General features: G+C 39.6%; 1 protein-coding gene across 1 annotated transcript in view; it reads right to left on the bottom strand.

The window, feature by feature from the left end:
- Positions 1 to 12,532: 12,532 nt before the first annotated feature.
- The window catches only part of adamts2.L (ADAM metallopeptidase with thrombospondin type 1 motif 2 L homeolog), a 112,232-nt gene continuing 98,018 nt past the window's right edge, over positions 12,533 to 26,746 (bottom strand). The window contains exons 21-23 of the mRNA XM_041586144.1: positions 26,160 to 26,289; positions 25,707 to 25,796; positions 12,533 to 13,268 (exon numbers count right to left, since the gene is read on the bottom strand). Coding sequence (XP_041442078.1) covers positions 12,850 to 13,268; positions 25,707 to 25,796; positions 26,160 to 26,289 — 639 coding nt within the window. The 3' untranslated portion in view covers positions 12,533 to 12,849. The remainder of the gene's footprint in view (positions 13,269 to 25,706; positions 25,797 to 26,159; positions 26,290 to 26,746) is intronic.

Genomic DNA, 26,746 nt, shown 5'->3' with positions numbered 1-26,746 from the left:
GTTACATGGGGAGTCTTTTTTCCACCCCTGGAAACGTCATATACTGCCACCTGAGTTAAGGTTCTAAACTTTTCTCATGTCAAGAGGGGTCCTGGGCATGAACTGGATTCCAATAGGATAATAAAAGGCATGACAGTTTGTGCTGCAGAGGCAAGTACTGGGAACTCAAGAAAAAAGTACTGTGTGAGCAGATGGTAGGAATGTGGTTCTACTTAAAGGGATTCTGTCATGATTTTTATGGTGTAGTTTTCATTTCTAAATTACACTGTTTATACTGAAAATAATTCACTCTACCATATAAAATGTAATTCCTGAACCAACAAGTGTATTTTTTTAGTTGTCATATTGGTGTTTAGGCAGCCATCTTAGGTCATTTTGTATGGTCATGTGCTTTCAGAAAGAGCCAGTGCCACACTATGTAACTGCTATTGTTTATCCTACTCAATGTAACTGAATGGGGTCACAGGGGGACATGGCTTTTTACTATTGAGTGCTGTACTTATATCTACCAGGTAGGTGTTATCTTGTGCTAGGGAGCTGCTATCTGGTTACCTTCCCATTAATCTGCTGATGGGCTGCTGGGGGGGTGATTTTTATATTACTCAAATTTGCAGTACAGCAGTAAAGAGTGAGTGACGTCATCAGAGCACAAATCACATGACTGGGGGCTTCTGGGAAACAATATGTCTAGCCCCATGTCAGATTTCAAAATTAAATATAAAAAAATCAGTTTGCTCTTTTGAAAAACGGATTTCAGTGCAGAAGTCTAGAGCAGCACTATTAAATGATGCTTTTTGAAAAAAAACGTGTTTTCCCATGACAGTATCCCTTTAAGTACGGATTGTTGAAAGAGGTCTATTATTGTAGTCTAGCATACTGATACTGTATAGATTTATTTTGCCCTCAGAGCAAGCTGGCTCTAGATTTCATTAGTAATATGCCTATATTCAGGGCCGGAACTGGGGTTAGGCAGAAGAGGCAGCTGCCTAGGGCGCAATGATTGGGGGGTGCAGGGCAGCTACCTCTTCTGCCTACCACTAGACTGGATCGCGCTCCTCTAGGAGAATGTATGCGCATCACCGCTCATGTGCGCATACGACAGAGCACTTCACCACGCGCAATCTACAGGGGAATGAGGGGGCGAGCTGGCCGGCTTGGTTGCCTAGGGCGCCTGGACGGCCTGGCCCGCCTCTGCTTACAGTGATATAGACTTCTTTTTTTATAACATTTTAAAGGAAAACTATATCCCTCAAACAATGTAGGTCTCTAAAAATATATGGAATAAAACAGCTCATATGTAAAACCCTGCTAAATAAGCTATGTTTATAATAATATACTTTTTTATTAGTATGTGCCATTGGGTAATCATAAATAGAAAACTGCCATTTTTGAAAAATAAGGGCTGCCCCCTGGGGTCGTAGGATTTACGGTGCACACATACCAAACAACCTTGTTAGGTCACATGAGCCAATTAACAGACAGAGTTCTGTCCTTTGCTTCCACACTTCTTCCTGATACAGTTAGAGTTTTGGTCAGGTGACACAGCACACAGACCATCACGAAATGGTGGCTCAAGGCAAGAGATATAAAAGTGCAATATTTACTTAAATATATACCAGTTTGGTAAGATTCTTTAATATGCCACTTAATATGATATGAACTATCTGTTGCTCAAGTATTCATTTTGGGGGTATAGTTTTCCTTTAACACATGTTTTATAAGACCTACATGTTCTATTTCTCCTTTTCTTCTTACTCTCTTTTCTTTACCCATTTGAACTTATGAATCCCTACATACATCCCATTCGGAAAAAGAGAACCCCTGGCTGTACCGTGGTTTATGCTGAACTTAGAACTTCCATAGATAAATTAATATGTATTACAACTGTAATTTAAACATTCAGCCATTTCTTTCATAAGCATAGCATCTTTCTGATGTTTATCTCAGTATACCTTGGCCGGTCAGCTTCATCATCCCTCCCAAACAGGAGACCTAAGAACAATTCCCTGATTTCCTTTAGAGAATTCCCTGCTTACTTAAGTTCCAAGTAACACCACCCATGGCTTGAAAATTTCCATTAATGAATAACAGACATCTGCTTTCTGCTTCTTTTTTTTTTCCAAAGCAATTTTACTCTGATAATTGCAGGAGACTCTGATATAATGCAATTCTGACTGAGGTTGAGGTGAAGTATAGTAGAGCTATTGTTATTAGTTCCATTTTGTAAAGAAAATCATTAACTCTTTCACTACAGGAGTACAGCACCATGTGTTCCCATGTGTTTGATTATTTACCAGTTTCTTCAGTGAAGAAATATAAAAGCTTCATTGCTGGCACTCTGTTAATTTCAGTACCTACCATGAAGTCTTTACCCATTGATTAAATATTGACTAAATACATTTTCTTCAAAACTTTCTGTTGTTTTCTTTTGCAGCTGAGTGAGCTTGCTCTGACCCTCCCTGCTACATCATGGTCATGGTCTTGGCCCCCTATCAACTCCATTACACTGAGGCCAAATATCATGGCCACCCAATCCATGTATTGTCACTATTACTTTCCAGGTGCACTCTCCTTGTAAATACTCTCCTGCATATACTAATAATATATAATATATTATATATATATATATATATATATATATATATATATATATATATATACACACACACTAAGGGTGGCAGGTCAGGATGCCAAATACAAAGACAGGGCTGCCTTGTGCCCACTTAAACTACACTCTTGATTCACTAAATTAAAAGACCCAGACCTGAAACATAAGTGTTTTCAGTGTCGGACTAGGACACCGGGGGCCCACCCAAAAACCTTAGACCAGGGCCCCACTATACAACCTTAGACCAGGGGCCCACTCTCAGTACTAATATTCATCTACTCAATCAACCTCTATTCTCCTAGTCTGTTTTCTTTACATACTATAATCAATTGTTCCATCTATTTAGCCTCTTTGTTCTCATAGAAATAGGGAATGGCCATGAAATAGGCCAACAGTTTACCAGCATGAGGGCCCACTGATCTACTGATCCCCAACTAAAGGTCTACCTTTTGGGCACCCGTGCCATAGACTGTCACTATTTATAAAGACCGTGGAATTGACCATTATAAGCGCTTGAAACGATACAGAAAAAATGTAAGGGATGGACTAGACCAAAGTTACCATGGACCCTGCATCACATGCTGCATACAATTACATTGGAACAGTGATTGTGGGGAAATCATACTACAGGAAGCAGAAAAAAAATATATTCATATTTGTGTCATACATTATGGCCATGCCATGGAAACAAGGTGTATCTCTCCCAGAATGCCTTATGAGGCACAGTAGAGTTAATTTAAAATAGAGTAAGTGCTATATAGGTGTTTGGAACCCACCTGGTCTAGCAGTAAGCTCTCTGGGAACTGGGAGTCTTTTTGGAGTTCGAGAAGGGGGTGAGGGTGCTGGGCCCCGAACCCCCAATCTGACACTAGGTGAGTGAACCATTAGAGTCTGAGGCCCTGCTCACTCAGTAGCTGTACTGCTACTACCAACTGAGCCACCACCACCAAAACATAAAGGATTATGTTCTCCTTACTGTAATGAATAAATAGTGGTGGCGTTGCATACTCTTTTTTTTGCTTGTAAATCACTTTTAGGCGCCCACATGCCATTACATGCTGTAATATCTGCGAGGTTGTATAATGCAGTATTGTATTTGTAGCATCTATGTAAGCTGCTGTTTCCCCTCAAAAGTGCTACTTTTGACAGCTGCATGCTACATTTTGTTCAGGGGTGAATGGCTCTGAAATGGATACAAGACTAGAGATCCCAGGAGAAACCTGTATTTCCACATGAGTATTTTTGCTTTCTTGTAGTGAAAGTGAAGGCTTCATCTCTGCTGCTGTTATTGCTCATGCGCGGTTCTGTATTTCTATTTTTACAGGTTGGCTTTTAGTTAAGATAGTTGATGCAGTTTGGATAAACACCACAACTAAATAGGGTAAGTGGGTTTTTTGTATAATTTAAGCTTATTGTATTTCTTGATCATGACTTGTGTTGCAGTCATTATTGAACTGGGATTTTACAAGTGCATTAGAGGCAGTGTTGGACTGGCCCAGCGGGACACCTGGAAAAAACCCGGTGGGCCTCGACCCTCATGGGCCCCCGCCAGGCCAGACCCCCTCCCCCAATGCTTGTTTATTTTATTTTTTTTAAAAAAGAAGGATTTTCTGAGATGCGCAGTGTGTGCATGCGTGCCGATGGGGTGCCGTATGTGCATGCACACAGAGGGGGGCTCTGTATGCGGATGCACACTGAGGCTGCGACGCGTCGCAGTAGGGGGACAGGGGGCCTTGGACTGGAGTCCTGGTGGGACCTTGGCCCCCCAGTCCAACCCTGATTAGAGGACATTATCGACAAATAGCAGGGGACATTTTTACCAATAAAGTGGATCACCGTACCAGAGGCCACCCCTTCAGACTAGAAGAAAAGAACTTTCATTTGAAGCAACATAGGGGGTTCTTCACAGTCAGGACAGTGAGGTTGTGGAATGCACTGTCGGGTGATGTTGTGATGGCTGATTCTGACTTTAAGAATGGCTTGGATGATTTCTTGGACAGACATAATATCAAAGGCTATTGTGATACTAAATGCTATAGTTAAGTATATATAAGTATAGTCCATTATTACGACTCTTTTTTCTCATAAAGAAATAGGGAATGGCCATGAAATAGGCCAAATGGTTTTAAGCAAGAGGGCCCACTGACACCTGAGCCCACCGGGAGTTTTCCTGGTATCCCGGTTGGCCAGTCCGACACTGGTTGCAGTAGCTTTAAGTTATAAAAACTCCTTATGACATCAGATATCAATACAATGACAAAGCTTGTTTTCAAATTCATTGAAACCCCCCATTAACTTTAAATAACATTTCGTTTAATTCTTCCCTTGGGGGCTTAACAGTAGGGTGGCGTGTTAGAGTACGGTGCTAATACTGAGCTCTAACACCCCCATAGCATAGAATGGAGTCTAATTGCACAACATTCCAACAAAGTGACGCTCAGTTAAAGACAATGCCAATGCAATACAGGAACAATAGTAAAAGTCAATTAATGATGCTGTCTTTGTTATAGAAAGCAAAGTGCTGATATATAACAGTACAGGTATGGAACCTGTTATCCAGTATTCAGAATCTTTCTGTAATTTGGATCTCCATTTCGTAAGTCTTTTTAAAAATCATTTAAACCTTAGAGAGAAAAAAGAAGCCAATTAAAAATTAGAATTATTTGCTTAAAATGGAGTCTATTGGTGATGACCCTCCCATAATTCAGAGCTTTTTGGATAACAGGTTTCCAGATAAGGAATCCCATATCCTGTATAATGATAAAGTTGAGAAGCTGAATATGGCAAATGATTTGCTTAGATGTAGTTACTTACACCCACCTGTGTCACTTTATTACCATCTAATCAACCACCTTCCAAAATACCACCTTGGAGTCGTACATATTCAGAACTTCCAAGAATGATGATACTGCACATGTACAAAGCCCAATTCCTTTCAAAGAATATCAGGGAGCAGAAGAAAATGGTTCTGCTGTGTTCCCCAGCAAAGTACCCCTGGCCAGTTCCTTTTACAAAAGGATAGTAATTTGCTCATTGGCAAATCCCTAACAAATCTGAACCCCCCAAGTGTTTGTAACTCTCTTTGTACTATAAAATTAAGCTAAGGAAGCAATTATCTTACAGCAGGGTTAACTACTGTGTCCTATAATTTCAGCTTATTTAGTAATGATCTAGAAGTCAAACCTATTGATCATTATATCATGGCCGCAATTGATGACTACACTACCTACATAAAAAAATTGCAATGGTCTCCCTGCATTTTATTTAAACTAAGCATAGTAGGTAGATCCTCATTCTCTATTACATAATAATTGAGGTTCAGAAAAAAAAGTGCAACTAAAGTAAAACTTTAATTATATATCCCCTGGTTTTAGGTTTTCCCTCATTTTACATTGTTGTTTTTTTTGTGGTCCCACCTATATATTATGCATAATAAATTTCTCAGATTTTTTCTGGTCCCCTGAAAAATGTACAATGGGAGTTCTATTGTGTGACTCACTTTATGTAGATATGCACATTACACAGCACTGTGTAACAGTACAGGCATGGGATTCGTTATCCGGAAACCCGCTATCCAGAAACCACAGAATTACGGAAAGCCTGTCTCCCAGAGGAAAAGTTTCACTAAAGGGCGAATCGCCAGCAACCGCCTTGCACGCTTAACACCACTCTCCCAGGGGCAAATTCGTTACCACTATGCTAATTCACTAAAATGCGAGGTTATGCGCTGGGCGCCGAATGCTGGCGACTTTTTGCTAGTAATCTTACGCTTTGGTCAATTTGACTAGGGGAGGCTCATAAAAGTCGTATACACGTCTTTGTTAGAGATGTTGGTGTAAATGCTTGAAGTGGCTCAGAAGAGATATAAAAGCTCCTCTAATACCCTAAAATATATGTGGTATGCCCTCAAATGTGTTAAAATCTTTAATAGTTCAGATGTTTGAGGGCAATCGCGCTTTAAAAATAGAAAAGTCGCCACCGTTTTTTACACTTTTTAAGATTTTCCAGGGTACAGGATATGATATCATCACTGACATCAGATTGAGGAAGATGAAGCTTCGTTTCAGCAGTTCGCCTGGTCTGGCGCAGGAAACTCTGGCGAAAGAGGCAACGTTCAGTAAAATCTGCAGTTTAGTGAATTTGCGAAGCAACAACCATTCGCCAAATTGAAAAGTCGCATGTCAATAGAGTGTGAACGAACGCTTGCGGCTGTCTCTTTTGCTAGCAAATTGTCATCTGCGTCTGTTAGTGAGTTGGCAATGTGCCTTGCGGATGTGATTTCTGGAAAAAAGTCGCTAGTGTTAGCCACTTCGCCCTTTAGTTAATCTGCCCCAGACCCATTTTATCCAAATAATCCAAATGTTTAAAAAATGATTTCCTTTTTCCCTGTAATTATAACAGTACCTTGTACTTGATCCAAACTAAGATATAATTAAGCCTTATTGGAACCAAAAGCAACCTACTGGGTTCATTTAATGTTTACATGATTTTCCAGTAGACTTCGGGGCAAATTTACTTAAGGTCGAATATCAAGGGTTAATTAACCCTCGATATTTGACTGGCGAATGTAAATCCTTGACTTCGAATATCGAAGTCGAAGGATTTATCGCTATTCCTATGATCGAACGATCGGAGGAATAATCGTTCTAACGAACAATTAAATCCTTCGAATCGAATGATTCGAAGGATTTTAATCCATCGATCGAAGGATATTCCTTCAATCAGGAAATTGTTAGGAAGCCTATGGGGACCTTCCCCATAGGCTAACATTGGCCTCAGTAGGTTTTAGGTGGCGAACTAGGGGGTCGAAGTATTTTTTAAAGAGACAGTACTTCGACTATCGAATAGTCGAACAATTTTTAGTTTGAATCGTTCGATTCGAAGTCATAGTTGAAGGTCGAAGTAGCCTATTCGATGGTCGAAGTAGCCATATTCGACCATTCGAAATTCGAAGTATTTTTTCTTCTATTCCTTCACTCGAGCTAAGTAAATGGGCCCCTTAAGGTATGAAGATCCAAATCATGGAAGATCATCTATCCGGAAACCCCAGGTCCCCAGCAATCTTGGATAACAGGTCCCATTCCTGTATATGCAGAAATTGCTTCTGTAGATTATATATACTGTATATATATATATATATTTAAATGAATTTGCTGTTTCATTGTTTCTCATCACAAACTGGACGTCTGACTGGCCAATTATCCATGCAAAATCAATATATTGTTCTACACATAAAGTAAACCACAAAACCACACGTACCAAAGTCTTCTGCTTTAAATATTTCATAAAATTTTACATACATATATATATTTTTTTTTTTTTACTCATTACCCAGAGGAGTTATTGTGCAACAGAAAATAAGGTTCTCCCCCCCCCCTTGACATCTGGTTTGTGTCTGAATAAAGGCAACTCCTCAATGAGCAGATACCAACCCCCACAGCAGAATAAAATATTGCAAACATCATGACTCATATGGTATCAGGTTCCAGCATTGGCCTTGGTCATTGATCTGAATAATACGCCCCATAAGCATATGATTTGTTTAAATCTGACACTGTATTTATTATTTGCATTGGTGAAAATAGTTTCAATAACCGAGGGAGGGGACTTCGGGGACTAATCCAAAGCAGCCAGATTTCCCCCTAAACATTACTTACCCTCATTTCCAGGCTCTCCTCTGCACACTCACCCCCCAGGATTAAAATATGTTTCCAATTAATGTCCATCATTTGTAAATGTCCAATCCTTGACGCAATATGTTTCATCAGCTCGGACGGTGAAACACTCTTACTCATAAATAATGAATCAAGAGTGAAATCACTACAAACTGGGTGTGTTTTTATTTTTCTGCAGTTTTGTTGAAAATAGGTGTAATTGCACGATTAGGTCATGTCTGTTTGCAGAAGGGAGGGCATGTCATTTTGATTTCACTTAACATATGGCTCGCTTGGAAACTAAATATTACTCTGAAGAACCGATAAATGCAAGGGTCCGGAAATGTAAAAGTACGGCTAACACACAGTGACTAAAGCCCACAGACTTAGAGACAGAAAGGCTCATGGACAGACACTGGGAAGCGGAGATGACTTTACTGACTTATGTTACAACTGTGAACTTTATCCAATAAGGAAGTTTCCATATCCGTACTCGTTCTTCTGTTAATACACAGACTTTTATCTGGATCTGCTCTGAACTCATTTGTGTACTATAAGAAGATACAGAATCTCATACTGAATAGAGGCAACAGCGCTATATTAACAGGAAATTCAGTTTTTCCATGACAAGCAGAGACTCAAGTCAACAAACAGGGGAGCCATTTAACACACTAATGTGCATATACATTTACCACCACGGTTACAAAAGTAACAAATATAAGATGGCCGGTGTCGGAAACGGTGGGCCCTTGAGGGGGGGAGTTGACCAGATTGGTGGACCCTTTATCCAGGTTTTCTCATGGGCCCGCCTCTCCCAGTCTGACACTAGTTCCAGTGCAAGCACAAATTAGTCAAGTCAGTGCCAATAACATGTCTAAACTGAGAGTCAAAATAGGCACTCAGCGGCCCAATAAATAGTGGATGTCCCATGGGACATATCTATTCAGTGAGTTTGCAATTGATGCTCAGCATGCAGCTCATGCTGGTAACCAATCAGTGGTAACCAAGAGAGCTGAAAAGCAGGAAGTAGTGCTCTGTTCTGTTATGTTACACATCCAGTCACTCCAGCCTTTATACATTACATTTTTGGCTAACTATTTTAGAACATTTTTTTATTTTGCACAGCTTATCTATTTACCCAGATTTTATTTTCACACTGAACTGTTCCTTTAAGGGGGTTATGTAAGAAACACCACTAAGTTTTCCCAGGAGCAGTAACCCATAGCAACCAAATCAGCAGGTAGAATTTACTGGTCACCTATTTAAAAATAAACATCTTATTGGTTGCTATGGGTTACTGCTCCTGAGCAAACTTAGTGCCTTTTATTACATATGGGTGTAAGTCTACTAAAAATCATGTAAACATTAAATAAACCCAATTGATTTGCCTTCGATAAGGATTAACTATATCTTAGTTGGAATCAAGTACAAGGTAAGTGTTTTATTAATATAGAGAAAAAGGAATTCATTTTTAGAAATTTTAATTATTTGATTAAAATTGTGTCTCTGGGAGGTGGCCTTCCCGTAATTTGGAGCTTTATGGATAATGGGTTTCCGGATAACGGATCCCATAACTGTATAAAAACTTCATCAGGTATGCTGTCGACAATGATTTGTGTAGTAGCAGGGGCCAAGAAATAAGCTAACAACAGTTTTGCTATAAATAAATAAATAAATAAATAAATAAATAAATAAATAAATAAATAAAAAAATATATATATACTATATGTATATATATATATATATATATATATATATATATATATATATATATATGTATATATATATATATATATATATATATATATATATATAAAACATTTCCAAGGTAAATTTATTTTACATACTAGATTTTTTTTTCATTCTTTTTATTAAGTGCAAAAATATTTGTTGTTCAAAAAACTGTTTTTTTTTTCTTTTTTGAAATTCAGTATTTCTTAGCCGGTTCCTTCAGGATTAGGGTGATAATGTAAAACCAGTGTGACTTTTAGGCGAATAAGCAGCGTGAATCCAACACAGGAAATAACCGTTGCCGAGTGATTACTCAGGGGTTACAAACAAGTCATACGGAAACATACAGGTAACTGTGCAGTGTGTTCCTAACCAAGATCTCCCGGTTTGGAGCAGTTGGAATATAATTTTGTGTGAAGAAAAGGGAAAGTGATTCAGGAGAAAGAAGCAGCACATGCAGCAGTTTAATTTAGCGAAATACTCCAAATGGTACACTGTAACAGTCTATGTATAATCTGAGAAGCTAATTTTAGGGGTCGTCGCAAATTATCAAGCAGAAATATAGGTTGGCCTGTAATATAAGCTGATTCTACAGGGCTGATTATTAAATTCTGATGCTAGTTGCACTGGTTTATGTGCTGCCATGTAGTAATTTTCTGTATTAATTACTAATCAGCCTTATGCTGTGACATTTATATTCTATGTGTACTGTATATTTTGAGTTGGTCCCTAAGCTCAGTAAGTGACAGCAGCACAGAGCATGTGCAGTGAATCAGCAGAAAAGAAAATGGGGAACTACTGGGGCATCTTTGGAGACACAGATCTTCCCTCCTAAATGGCTGTGGTTGCCTTGGGCTGGTACAGAATCCCAAAACATAATGTACAACATTTCTAGCTACTTCTTTAGTTTAACTTTCCTTGTCCTTTAAGGGGAGTATCCAAAACTAAATTCAAACCAGATTCCATAGACGGAAACTTTGATGCTTATACAAATGATTCCCACCCCATTAGGCTCACAGTGTCATGCAGCTAACACCTCCCCTTTTTCCATTGTGAACTGATGAACTCGGTTGGCGGAAAAAAATGGACCTGCACCCAACCCTAACCCAAACCCAACCTGGCACAGCTGCTATATTTATAGATCCACGCTAGACCCAGTGATCTCTGACATCACGAAAGGAGGCAGATCAGTTGTGCGCCTCTAAATAGTGGCTACAGGAGGTGGAAGCTGGCATAGTACGGTCTTGGGCAGACAGAGTACAACAAAGAGGTCCATCCTAACATGCCTGCAACCAGGAAATCTTCTTCCGACTAATACTATGGAACATGAAGTTCCTCTGCTTTTTAGAAAATCTGAGCACCACCCACTATTGAAAGCAATGAGATTTCACATCCCAGAATGCTTCACTTCACAATGAAATAAGGCGAGGGAGGGGTTGCATGACACTGTGTGACTAAGGGGGAGGTTGGGAAATGGTTCTTATTAATTAGAGACAGACTATAATAGTTTCCTTTGATGTCTTTGGAAAAAAGAAATATATTGACACGGAAACCAGAGTCATTGGGGTATATTTATCAAAGAGTGAAGTTAGTGAAAATACCACCACTCTACATTCATTTCTATGGGATTTTAAAAGGTGTATTTATCAAAGGATGAACTTTCACTTTCACCCATTGATAAGTACTCTTTTAAAAATCCTATAGAAATGAATGGAGAGTGGTGGAATTTCACTCTAGAGGACTGTGGTGATCTCTAACTTCACTCTTTGATTAATATACCCCAATATGTTTTTGGAAGATCAGATGTTTATGCACCTCTTCTACATAAGTCCAATTGAATTAGCTAATGGGGGTATACTGGCCCTTTAAATACAATGACCTAGGATGTAATGGGGCAGATTCACAAACAGGCAAATTTTCGCCAGCATCATCTTCACACGCATCGCACCACTTCGCCAGGCGCAAATACGCTTCGAATATGCTAATTCACTAAAATGCGAAGCTTTGTCCCGGGCGTGGAACGCTGGCGACTTTGCTCTAGCTCTGTAGCGGCAGTGCGTGCATTTCATAGCGAAGGTGCGCTAGCATTCATTTGTGCCTAGCGAAGCTTCACTAGTGATCATGTGCTTAGGTTAAACTGCATAGGTTGAGAAATTTAAAGTCGTATGGACGTCTTTATTATAAATGTTGCTGCAAATGGTTTAAGTTACCGGTTTATATTACACATGTCCAGGGAACATTCATAAATACAAGAGAGTTAATATAATGCCCTACACATGAGCCCACTGTAAAATGAATGTTCCATATGTTAGGAAATGTCTGGAGAAAACCGGTTACCCAAAAAAGTAAGTTAGGGCTTTTGCAGCCAATCCTGCTTAGAAAAAGGAAAAGTCGCCAGCGTTTTTTCATTTCAGCTCACAGGATATGATGTAAGAGACAGAAGATTGAGGAAGATCTAGCTTCTGTATAGCACTTCGCCAGGTCTGAGGTGGTGAAGGCAACTCGGGCAAAAGAGCTAACGTTCAGTAAAATCCGCATTTTAGTGAATTTGCAGAGAAACGTTCATTCGCCAGAGCAAATAGTTGCCTGGCGATAGAGTGCGAATGACCACTAGCAAAGGTCCAGTTCGCTAGGTGGCAAAGCTGGTGAAAAGTTGCTAGCGTTAACCGATTCGCTCTTTAGTAAATCTGCCCCAATGTGTTTAACAGTACTTATTTCGATGATATAGCTTTGTGTGAATATGATTTTAACTTCCCTATTGTTTTACTCAGCACCATTGTCATTGCTTCTTGTCTAATAAAACAATCTTTTTTTACTCTTTCTGTAATAAAAAACCCAGTAATGTTTACACTGAGATCAATTTTTTATCTCCTGTTTGGCCTTCTCTGCGATTAGCTGTTGAATTCGCTGGTTCTTCGTCTTTCCGAATGTGGATCTTCTCCGGGGAATGGCATTGAGCTGTGGCACTTCATTCTGTAACTCCAGAACTTTATATGGAATGTCAACCCTGTTGCTCTGTTGGTCAGTGAGGCTGACGTTTGAAACATTTTGCTTGTATTTAGGAGTAAATGTCAAAGTAGTATTATAGCGAGTGGGAGGTGATGGAATTGGGCGTGCAGGATTACCACTATTATTCATTTTGGTGTCAGAGTCATTATGCAACCGGGATGCATTGCACGATTTACAACACATTCGGCTGTAGCCAGGCACTGAGCAATATTCATGCAAAATTCCCAGACGACAAACCATCGACTTGTCTACAAGGCAGCTTTCATCTGTGAAAAAAAGGGAAAAAATACTATCAAGTGATTATTTTAAGGTGCTTTAGCATTATAGTATTATACATTTGTATGATAAATAAAAATCCATGCCTATATTTTTTTTCTTCCAAAGTAAATATACAGGTCTGGATTTATTATTTGGAATGCTGGGGATCTGGGTTTCACAGATAAGGAGTTTTTCTGTAATTGGGATCACCATACCTTAAGGCTACTAAAAGAAAGTAAATTAATCCAATTTATTATTGCAGAGAAAAAGGAAATCGTTTTTATAAATCTAGATTATATTCATAAAATGAGAGTAATTTAGAGCTTTCTGGATTGCGGGTTTCTCAATAACAGATCCCATACATGTATTATTGAATAGAAAAAAGAAAATTATTTTAAAAAATAAGTATTTGCTTAAAATTGAGTTAATGGGAAAAGGCTTTCTTGTAATCCTGAGTTTTCTGCATAACTGGTTTCTGGATATCAGATTCCATACCTGTACCATTCACACTGTGGTATTCTGTCATATAGAAACAAAGCTGCCATCAGGGGGGGCACAGGGGGTACAAGTGTACCAGGCCCGGGCCTGAAGGGGGGCCCGGCAGTACTGCACTTTTCAAAAGAGCCGGGCCCCCTTAAAGGAGAGTGATAATCCCGGGCCCCAGAGCGATCCCGTCTGGCCTGTCCCCACTACCTCCCTCAGCGCTACACCCCGCCCCTTCCCGCTCTACATCCAGCTCTATCGGCTACGCCTCCGCGCCACCTACCTCATTGCCTGCACCACCTACCTGGGAGCCGTCCCTATACCCCAGCCAGCCGTCTTGCTCCTTCCCTCATGAGATATTAAAAAAAAAAACCTTAGCTGGCGCGCTGCGCTGTTCTTCCTCCTGTTCTTCCGCCTGCTATTCCTCTTGCTCTTCCTCCTGTTCTTCCGCCTGCTCTTCCTCCTGTTCTTCCGCCTGTTCTTCCTTCTGCTCTTCCTTCTTCTATTCCTCTTGCACTTCCTTCTTTTCTTCCTCCTGTTCTTCCTCCTGCTCTTCCTCCTGCTCTTCCTCCTGCTCTTCCGCCTGCTCTTCATCCTATTCTTCCTTCTGCTCTTCCGCCTGCTCTTCCTCCTGTTCTTCTGCCTGTTCTTCCGCCTGCTCTTCCTCCTGCTCTTCCGCCTGCTCTTCATCCTATTCTTCCTTCTGCTCTTCCGCCTGCTCTTCCTCCTGCTCTTCTGCATGTTCTTCCTCCTTCATTGGTCACTGCCGCGGTTATATCCTTGTGCCCAAATAAAGTGCCAAACTTGTAGCTTATTGCTGCATAAGTTTAACCCTTACAACGGGTCTGGTGCAGGTTTTGGAAGCCTCTTTCTGAGCTGAACCAAGCAGTGCCATTGGCTCTTGTGGAACTACAATTTCCAGCATCACCAGGACAAATAAAAACTAACTCTTCCCACTCAGTCTAGATAGAAATTTCCCAAAATGCAAGAACAATGTAATTAAAACTGTATAAACCTTACGTCATCATAATCGTGCACTTTTTGTTGTATTTTTCTCAGAAAAGATTGGGGGAGAAGCATCTGGATTTGCTGGGCACGTGGGTTTCACTGGCAGCCTGCGACTAACGTGAACATTACAACTTACAGTATATTAAAGGAGAACTAAAGCCTAAAACAATGTGGCTAAAAATGCTGTATTTTCTATACTGAACTTACTGTATTACAGTAATGTTTTCAATAACAGGCTTTCAGCTCACACTTCTCCTTGAAAGTCAGTGACCATGAAGGTGCCATTCATTATAAAACCTGCTCGTTTGCAGACCTTTCTGTGATACACCCAGTTTGAGGTGGAAACTGGGAACAGTCCACACTGCATTCTGGGCAGAGAGTAGGTGGGGTTTTGACAAATTTGGCAGGGGTGTGGTCAGGGGAGTGGGCGGGACCTGGGGTGGGGCTTGGGGAGTGGGCGGGACCTGGGGTGGGGCTTTGCACGGTGCCTGTGATTTCTAATGGCGGCCCTGTATAGAAACAAACGGTTTTAGTTGTTATACTGTACACAATTAGGACACTTAGTTGTTATACTGTACACATTAAGGACACTATAAGGGCAATGGCAGACAAGGTAACTTTGGAAAGCCGTAGTGGCTCTTATATTTATCAAAAGCATTTAGAGATTAGTCGTCCACAGAAGAAGAGATTGGTCTCAGGCCACTAATCTCCTTGTCTACCATTGCCCAAAGCTGTTTAAACTTGAGTAATAAAGAGGGAGAAACATATTCAAATTAATATAATAAAAGCAATATAAGAAATTGAAGATGAAAATAGGTAATTTGAGCTTATTTAACCTTTTGCCTGGCAGTAGTGATGGGCGAATTTGTGAATTCCCGTGAAATGGACGAAAACATTTTCGCGGCACCCTTTAAAGTCAATGGGCGTCTGGTAATCGTTGCTGGTATCAACAAAATTAGCACATTTTTTTGCCTTTGGCGAAACACGGAAATTCATTGTGAATTCACGCCTGGCAAATAAATTCGCCCATCACTACCTGCCAGTCATGGACACATCTAAGTGAACTGCTACAAGCAATGCCTAATGCTCACATTCTCGCAAATTCCTAAAAATCAGAACTGTAGAAATCTACAAAGCCCGGCAGTCATGTACAGGTGCTGTAGCTTTAAGGAACTATGGCAGATAATGAGATAATAGTGTACTTCCTAACTCTAACATGACAAATGGTTCAGTCCACAAATCACCTGGATCAGTTTTTAGTAACTTCAGGAACTTGCTAAAAAGGCATACATCCCTTTTTTGAAACTATTGGATGTATTTACCACTTTAAGGAGCTTGAGTGTGCATGGAGGGGGTAAAGCAGTGGTTCGCCGATGGTCTCATAGAACTGTTCCAAGGAATTGCGCTGTGTGTCTTGGTGGGAACATTTTGGTGAAGTGTTGTTTAATACTATTGTAAGGGAGCAAATTGCTCTATATTATATATTGTACTTGATGGTCTATATAAGTTGACCTGCTTTTTGCATTATGATTGATTTGCACAGTGTTTTTTTTTGGGACTATACACTTGGGCTGATAATCAAACAATGACACAGAATCTAAAATTGCACCTCTGATATTTTGTTTAAACCGCAGTGGTGCTGGAAAAAAACCCTCCTCTAGACTTTATACAACAGCGCTATAGTAGCAAGGAGTAGCACACACAATTAACTGCAAAACCTGTAAAATCCAGGAAAACATTACTTAAAATCAGGGAAATGCGCCCCATTGCAATGCATTATAAATTGGTGGGACCACAAATAAAAATTTTAAAATTTAAACTCAGGATACTTAAAATAGAGGTTATACTGTAGTTAGGGTTGCCACCTGGCCGATATTTTACCGACCTAGCCGGTAAAAATGATGGTTGGTCCATATATTATTAATAGGGAAAAAAGATAAATATATAGGAAGGTCTGTATTTTTTTCCCAGAAAAGGTGGCAACCCTAACTGTAGTTGATGAACATACAAATCATCTGAAAATGACTGTAGCTTTTATAAAATTAGGTGTGTGTCTGTTACTTATAGTGAAAAATCACTAGTGCTAGTCTCTGAAAAGTCTTCATTTTATTAAAGGACACCTATTACCTGAAAATTGTTTCCCTCACCAGCCAGCACTCCGATTGGGAGAAACAAAAATGCCCCCTACAAGTGTTAGTGGCAGGGCAGCCATCGGGGGGGGGCAGGGGGGAGAGTTGTAGGGGGCCCGAGGGTAAGGGGGCCCTGGCCACGCCACACTTACTTGACTAGCCGGGCCCCCCATCTTTCTGAGAGCTGCTGACTTGGGAAGGCATGGACGTTTAAGGGGCCCTGGCCACCTATTTTCTTATAATGTGGAGGGGGGGCCCTGGCCACCAATTTTGGCCACCAATTTTTTTTCTCATGTGGGGTCCTGGCCACCAATATTTTTTAATGGGGGGGCCCTGACCACCAATATCTTTTTATTTTTTATTAACATGTGGGAACCCTAGCCACCAATATTTTTTTAGTTTTTTTACTGTGTGGTGGGGGGCAGACCTGTGGGGTGGGGAGGGCGGACCTGTAGGTGGGGCTTGCAGTGGGCGCAGCCCAGGGGGCCCTGGAAATTTTGTTGTATGGGGCCCTGTGATTTCTGATGGCGGTCCTGGCTAGTGGTGTGCATGCACATAACAAACGCCTCGTCTGGTGAACTCATTATGTGCATGTATGTTATGTCAAATGCATGCGCTTAGCTAGCAAAAGCTGTGGTCTTTTTTGGGAGAAAAAATGCTCTTTTAGCCCACACTTCTGGTGGGGGAAACAGTTTCGGAGAAATAGGTGCTCTAAGGGCACCTTAATTGGCATTGCTGTATTGCTTTTTCATTAAGGATTTGCCTAAATTTGTCCAATAAGGGGTATAAATTGATTACATATTTTTGAAACCCAGATACATAATCTTACATCTACCATCATTGATTCTCATTTGCATCTTAGATGCCCAAATCACACAGGGTGGATTAATGCTCATGCTACCCTAGGCTATAAGGGCTAAATGTGACCATCTAGCATTTTTCCATTATTATTTCTATTTTCTTTTCTTTTAATATTTATTTTTATTTGCTCTACTGGGTATGCTCGGGCACAGGACAGGCATGACTCGTGTGTTGATGTGCCTGGATATGTGCAGATCCTTTGATGGCACTGACATGGGCTGCACCTAATCCAGCATTTGAGCTTGGGTGCACACATGCCTGGATCCACGTGTATCCAGACCCAGCAGCCGCCTAGAAGGGGGGCCTGTGTGGATGTAGCCTAGGGACCCCACATCTCATGAATCCACCACTACACATCACCAGTCTGGAAAAATCCCATTACAATGATGAAAATAGTATAAATGGGTCTGCATTGTTCTGTGACGTTGGCAAACATGGGCCCTCCTCCAGGTTATAAACAATCACATTCAATAAAAGTGGATCCAATAGAGAACTCTGCTTTACACCACTGAGATCCCTAGTCTGGACTGTACCGAATGCAAAAAATGCACCAATTCAGCCAGTTTTTTTTTTTTATCTAAGTACAGGTGATTAACAGCATCACCAATAGCAAGAGAACATAGTTCAGAAAGCAAAGGTTTATGTAGCACTGTAAAACCTCTTAACACATTTAGGGCCAGGGCAATACAGGCAGATTTGGGGAGATTAGTCGCCTCATGAGGAAACTTTGGGCAACTTCGGAAAATGAATTGCTCCGAGTGCCATCCCGTCGGCGATTTACATTTTAGATGACGGGAAGGCAGATTCGGGGAGATTAGTCACCCCGTTGAAGAGGAGATTTGTCGTTGGGCGACTAATCTCCCCGAATCTGCCCGTGTGCCCTGAGCAATATCACTGTCCAACTTTTACTTACTATATCATAAAGAGCAAGGGTGATAGTCACAAAATTCATCAGGACATCATTTTGAATGTGATCTGTTAATACAATTTCAAATAACTTCCCCACTATAGATTTCAAAGTTACAGGCCTAAAATTGCCATAATGAGGCCAAAAACCTTATTGGAATGACATTAGCTTCCCTACAAACCATTGGTAACATACCCGAGGGCCCCTGAGACAAATCAGAAACAGTCGACTGACTTAAACTGAACTGTGTCTCAGGGGTGCATTACATGAACTTTAGTTAAATATATTAGCACCGTGTCAGACATGAATTGTTTTGGTAAGGCTTTTTTTATTTCTACAGAGTGAGTTCCGTATCACTGCATGGTATACACCAAGGAAAATATATTATTATTAATATTATTATACACATGTACTTTTTTCTCTGTACAAAACATTTCCAGTTTTTAACACTAACACTGTCAACTACTTTACAAAAGTCTGCGATGAGTATTAATCAATAAGTGAAGAGATCAACTCCTCGTTTTCTGTTTTAATCTTCGCTATCTTCTAAAAATAATAATAATTAACGTAGGCAGTGATATTCTGAGACAATTTGCAGTTGGTCTTTTATTCAATTGTGGTTTTGTAATAGCAATTTGGAATTTATCTGGGGTCCAATATACCTTAGCACTCAGTCAGGGGCTTGAAAAAATGATGAACACGAGAGGACCTGAATAGAAGGATAAGTAATTAAAAGTAACAATAAAATCGTAGCCTCACAGAGCAATTCTATTTTGGTTGCCGCACTTGCCAGGGGTCAGCGACCCCCATTTGAAAGCTGGAAAGAGTTGGTAGAGGAAGGCATATTATTTATAGGTAAGTTTACTACCCCTTTTAAAAAATGGAACTGTAGATTATGACTTCAAGTTTTGCTACATCACTAAGCCACAGAGGTTGGTTATTAATGCTAATATAATTCATTCCATCCTTTCATCATATAAAAAAACAACCATTTTGTTCTGTGCTGAAGCCCAACCTATATATTAAAGGTTAATGACCAAGCGCATGTTTGTTCTGTAACTTTCCTAGTTGGTCCGAAGCAACTTGCCATTTAATATCATGCAACAAGTTTATAAACTTGCTTCAATTAAATGTGTAGGCAGTGGCGTAACTAAAGAATCCCAGGCCCCCTCCCACCACTTTACATTACCTTTTTTGCTTTGGTCCAGTGGTAGTTAACACCATTGTATGTAGGGAGCACTACTAGTCCAGTCAATAAGGGACCATTCTTTGCCCCTGGGGTGCAATTGCAAGAGAGCTAAGCTGCACAAGAGTGTGCCCTTTAGTGTTCATTCTGGAAGCACTTGCGCCTCCCAGCATGCTGCGCTCTAAACTGTGTCGGCTACAAAATCCAGCACTCTATAGAGAGAGCAGGGTCTGAATGACACATAAGGTAGGGGTGGGTTATTGGATGTGTCTCTCCCTACCCACCTCTCTTGGATCCTGCACTGACTAATCCAATGGCTGTGCCACAGATCAGTTTTAGAGACCATCCTTTTTCCCAGAGGCTGTGACCATTTCCAAAAGCATTTGGCTTTACAAATGAAGACTAATATCTATAGAAATAAATACAGAGCATTAAAAGTTTCCGCAAACTTGCAACCCTTTTCTTTTTGCAAAAGGAGCTGGGCCTTTTTCCTCTTCACTTACCTGAAGGAATCTGCAGCATATTCCTGGTGTTAACTTGCCTGTTTCCATATGCTACTCATATGGCTTCAGATTTACAGTGTATCAGTAATTCCCTTCTTCCACTAAACTGGGATCTAAGTCATGCTTAACATATGCACAACCCTTCTTTTTCTATTTACCCTCTCCATTTGAAAAAATGGACAGGTATGGGATCAGTTATCCGTAAACCCGTTACCAGAAAGCTCTGAATTACGTCTCCCATAGACTCCATTTTATCCAAATGATCCAAATTTTTAAAAATCTCATTTTTTCCCCTGTAATAATAAAACAGTGCCTTGTACTTGATCCCAACTAAGATATAATTAATCCTTATTGGAAGAAAAAACAGCCTATTTATTTAGAGGCCCATTTATCTAAGGTCGAATTTGAATTCATGTGATTTTTTTTGAATTCGAATATATACACAAATGGACTGGGAGGTTATTTAAGAAAAAAATGTAATGTCTAATATTCGATCTAATGGTTCTGACCCGAAAATTTGAACCGTATTCAATTTGTACGAAATTAGTTTTTCTCCCAAAAAAAAACAAAAAAAACAGAATGTCAGGAAGGCTATTGACATCTCTAAATGGCTCAACGAACCTCTGCCATTGACTTGTACATGAACCCGGCCGGTTTTAGGTGGCAAATATTCAAAGTAGGACTGTTTCCATGGTCGAGGTGAGATCAAGCTCACATTCGAATAGGAGGATTAAAGTGGACCCGTCACCCAGACATAAAAATCTGTATAATAAAAGTCCTTTTCAAAATAAATATGAAATTAAATTTCTTTTTTTTATTAAAGCATTTATAGCTGTTGGAAACTCATTTAAAAATATCAGCTGTCAATCAAATATTGCCTGCTCCTCCTAGAGGCGGGACAAGCAATTACTTTCACTTTCCATTCAGCACTCCCTAGGTGTCACTGCTCTCCCTGCATTCCCCCAGCTCTCTTAACCATTTAATTGTGTAGCCAGGGCATGGGGATGGACATTGGGTCCCCCATTCTGGTGCACAAACAAGATTCTGAGAAGATGCAAGGCTTGCCTTAATAACAGTGTCCACAAAATGGCTCCTTCCTGCTTGCTATAATTATGAATTCCCAGACTGATGGAAACAAGATTCAAATAATTTATACAGTGTAATTAAAGTTCATTTTGCATGACTAACATGATAAAATAGGATTTGAAATAATTTTTTTGGGTGACGGGTCCCCTTTAAAATTCGAATGTGTGAATTTTATAACTCGAAAATTCTAATTCAAATTTACTATTCAACATTTGATAAATCTGCCCCTTATTGTTTAAATTATTTTCTAGTAAACTTAAGTATGAAGATCCATTATTCGGAAAACCCCAGGTCTGAGCATTCTGGATAACAGGTCCCATACATGTTAAGCCATCTATAATTACTGCCCTGGTGCTGTCATTGAACCGTGGCTCATCCAATGACTTTTTTTTTTTTTGAACTTCCTGCAAACACTGAATAATGAAAATTTGGAAGTATATTTAAGTTTGATGCCACGCTACTGAATTATCTGGATATTATCTGAAGCCATTGCAGTACCAAAAACAAGCCGTTTTGCAAGAAAGACAAACACAAGGTGTATATGACATTTGAATCACTGTATAAGTTTTATACAAACAAAATAATCACGTTAAAATGCACATTTCTGAACAAAGAAAATATCCCTGATAATAAAAAGTGCAATTATAGTGCACAATGTTAAGACACCTTATATCCCTCTCTTCTTTACCGTCAATGCCAAAAAACATTCTGTAATTACACTGACAATAGTTTAACAGTCAATACAGTCAATACAAGAAACCATCAATTGATTTACATAACAGTACTAATAGCCAGGATTTTTTTTTTTTTTTTTTTTTGCATTGCACAATTTACAAAAATACTGTAAGTCACCCACGTCGTGATAAACTCTCGAGAAATAACGTTAGTATACCCTGATGAAATGCCTTTAGTAATAACATATTAAAGTAGATAATACTCTGCTTAAAACACAAGACAAGTTGATTTTCATAAGAGAAAACAAATGCAGCATGTTTTGTATTACAAATATAGTTTTACAACTATCCTTGCTTTCAAAGTTTAAAGCTATAAAGCTGTCGGCAAAAAAGTGTCTACATTATAATTATTAGTAAAGAGCATAGAAAGTGTAAAGGCAAATAAGCTGCCGTCGATCTCGATTCAGCATTAGTGGGTATATAATATATACATTATACTGATCTATGGTGGAATCAGCAGAATCAAGGCTCGATCCCCAAGGTGTAAAAGGCCACCAGACAGGCCATCCAATTACAGTATAAATTGACCAATCACCAGTTTCCTTTATAATTATCTTCAATAGTGCTGTTACTATACTATTACCATGCACACAATATATACTGTATATACATCAGACACCATTTTATGTCGTTCGCACAAATAGATTTTTTTTGGCAAATTTGAACATGTAATAAATAATTTTTTTTGTTTTTCAACCAACAACATTTAAATAATGAAGTGTCAGTACTTGGCTAGCCATTTGTGATCCTCGTAATCGAGGCATGCTATTTAAAACTGCAAATTGGAGAGCTGATGAAATCTTTCCATCTCATTTGAAATGCTCTCCAAAATATTTCCTGTATGATTAGGCTCTAACTGGCACTTGGTTTAAGTCATTCTGGTTTCTTGGGCTTTTCATGAAGTCACCGCACCTTAACACCAAATAGGGCTCATGTACATCCTCGAGTGTAGTTGTAGTCCCTGCAATTTCCCTGCAGTCTGTTGTGCATAAAACCACTTTCATTAAAGGTACTTGTTTCAAAATACGTCGCCAGCGACCGCTTAGTACCCATCACTACACTTCGCCAAGTGAAAATTCGCTCAGGCAACGATAAATCACTAAAATGCGGAATTTTGTCGTGGGCGCCTAACGCTGGCGACTTTTCGCTAGCGTTCCTTCATCAATGCGAGCAATTCAAAGTGAAGATGTGCTAGTGTTCGTTTCTGCCTCAGACTGGATTCTGGCAAATGCAAGAGGGGCTGCTGCAAGATGCCATAGACAGTCACTATTCATTGGGCCTGTGGGGGACTATTTGGGCCTCTGTAGGGTTGCCACCTTTCCCCGCTGGGAGGGGGGGGGTTAGTGGGCCAATGATCTCATTGGGTTGGGCGGTGATGTTGTGGGCGTGGTGTCACACAGGTGGGTAGATGGGCGAAGCTATGACTTGATGATTGGCCGATTGCCTCATCAGTCTTAGGGAATCCAAATTAGGAAAATAAGGCCGGCAGTTTTGACCCAGACAGCCCAAAATCCGGGTCAAAACCAGACAAATGGCAACCCTAGGCCCTGTGTATTGAAATGGCAGGGTCTATTATGAATCCCAGTCCAGACCTGGCTTCCACCCCTAGTCCTGGCTGATTTGACATTTTAATGGGATATTTAAATAATTGCAGTGGAGATTGAGCTTAAATGCTTCTTTACCAATGGCCTCCCATTCAGACTTTTTTCTTTGGTTTTCATGTTGAACACTGTCAGTAAAAAAGCCAAATAGCTGACACACTCGTTCTAGTCTTAATTTTGCCTAAAAAGTTAGCTGTTTATATTTATGTTTCATGATACTAGGAAATATCACAAGGATAAAAGAGACAATTTACAGATTCCCGTGAATGGCTCAGAGCACAGTGCTGTCAGCAATAAGGGAATCCAGCTATTAGGATGCTAGAAAGCCTACTACTTATGTCCCAAGGCGTTGCCTAGTTTGCACATTTAGCATGACGAAAGAGCTGAGGGTGTGCCAGAAGATGGCCGCCCTCCTACCGTCCCTCCTGCATGTAGTGCTGTGGAAAGCAGGCACCATTTCAAACAGACACAGTCGGAAATCTTTGTGATCCTAGTGAGGAAGCCTGCAAATAAAGTTGGGAAAAGGGCGCAAAGTGCAAAAAAATGACCAGAGCACTTTGCAAACTATGCTTAGTAAATGAGCCTACTGAGTTTTATGTATTCAAAATTCCTACAAAACATATTCATTAAAATATATAAATACTTTTAAAAAAATGTCACATTAATTATTACAATTGCAGACAACCCTTTTAAAGGAAAATACTATGAACATAGCACCATACATTCATTTACCTGGGTTAACAGTCCTGTAAAAAAACATTAGCTAAACCGAATTTTCATAAATACTTTTATATCGAACGCAGGGCCAGGGCCTGACATGTAGCGCTTCCCTGATAACTCTGAGTAGATCAAGTGCAATTCATATAGCAGTAGCAGCAACATATTAAGGAAATGATATATTGGTTTTAAAGGGGAACTGTCATTGTGACAACATCACTGGGGCTCATTTATAAACACTGGGCAAATTTGCCCCAGGCATTAACCCATGGCAACCAATCACATTTTTATTTTCACTGCTCAACCTGCAACTGATTAGTTGCTATGGGTTACTGCCAATGTGCACATTTATAAATGAGCCCCCAGAGTGCCAAACAGTGTTACTGAGTTTTTTTCATCAAGCAGAACACTTGCTATGATGCTAATAAGCCATTTCACCTCTCAAAACCTACACACAAATAAATAAAAAGCTAATTGTGAAACAGATTTATAAATCACTCAGTGTCGTATGGCTGTGATGTCAAATAGCCCCAAACAGTTCCCCTTTAAGAAACTTGTAGCTCTAATGAACACAAACTAAAAAATATAATATTTTGCAATTATACTCTTATATGCTTATGAAAAAGTAACTAGAATGTAAAAGTTCTAGAATATATACATTAATACGGCACAATGACAGATTTGAAGGTTAAAGAAGCAGAGCACAAATATAAAGAGATATAGATATATATATATATATATATATATACACACACACAATGTATATATATTAACAGTCAACAGCAGCAAGCTTACGCAATTTTAGATTTGGCTCAGCTTAAAGATTTCTCGAAACACTGTAATAGAGACAAACTATAGACTATTAAAAAACATACGATAGAAAGTCCTTATTGTGACATAACGCCATTTACTCCCAGTACTTTTCCTGCATTAAACATCACCAAAAGCCAGCGAGGAAGCATTCCATCACCGAAATGGCATGCATTTCAAAAATCTTTTGGCAGATCCTCTGTGAAGAATAGATATTATCCCCTGCCAGTGCTACAATAGCTTGAGAAAGAGGAGCACAACAAGAATAGGTGCCCAGAATCAAAGAGGAGGTTCACCCGAGTAAGAACTCAGGAATTTAGAAGTGTCTGATACAACGAGAGGAAAAGAGCAAAGTGCATAGTCCAGAGCTGCTGTAGAATGCGTTTAATGCCAAGGGCAGAATTATAAATTGGTCTTTTACTTGAAGATATCTTGTGAAGGGAATAGTTGGGATCCTGTTTTGACAGCCATTGCACAATGTAGTTCTTCTTATACAGATCGGATACATTTCCTAAAATGCAGGAAACAGTTACAAAATATTATTAACTGGATGGAAAAATACCCTTTAGACATGAACCATATCATTTCTGCTTTTGTAGAAAAGGAGCATAAACACTGTTATTTACAGAAATAAAGGTATTTTTCCTCCCACAGATTACAAGGAAAACATTACTGTCTGTCTCTGCTTTGTAGGAATCAGTTCCCTAACCCTTAAAGGCACAGATTCACTGGCCCAGGCTGAATACAACAAAGAATGAAATGAATCACAATAATTCGGTCTCTGTGATACGCAAGGTTAACTTTAAGGTGGAGCTACCTCTTTAAGATCATGTATTCGTTTCCATTTGCAATGCATTACAGCCAAAGTACATACCAGAACATGGAGGTAATCGGCATTTTCGTATTGTTTCTAGCTTTTTTTCATTACAGTTGGCAGATTTGTTGACATCTGACCCACAATGCACCTGCCTTTTTTCCGTGCCATTGCCACAAGTTACTGAACACTAAAAAAAAGAACAAAACAAATTTTCAGTATAACCACATTTAATAAGACTTCTTTTACCTTTTTCATTTTAAAGTTATAGTTTAGCTGGCAAGTACTTATGCAATCAAATTTAATAATTACATTAGGTTTCATTTTCAGAGCTATTAACATTTTTATTAATTGTCAATATAATGAATTTTATAACAACAGCTCTACCTACTGGTCTGTGTAGAAGGAAAGGACACAGGGAGGCCCATTTATCAAAGGTCGAATTTCAAATTCATGCGAATTTCTTTTCATTTGAATATACTCACAATTCGACTGGGAGGTTATTTAAGTGAAAATGTGAATACAGGTATGGGACCCGTTATCCAGAATGCTGGGGACCTGGGGTTTTCTGGATAACGGATCTTTCCGTAATTTGGGTCTTCACGCCTTAAGTCTACTAGAAAATCATTTAAACATCAAATACACCC

The sequence above is a fragment of the Xenopus laevis genome, chromosome 3L, assembly GCF_017654675.1.
Source record: "Xenopus laevis strain J_2021 chromosome 3L, Xenopus_laevis_v10.1, whole genome shotgun sequence".
NCBI lineage: Eukaryota > Metazoa > Chordata > Amphibia > Anura > Pipidae > Xenopus > Xenopus laevis.
The sequence above is the reverse complement of the archived record's forward strand: the minus strand, read 5'-3'. Positions and strand labels throughout refer to the sequence as shown.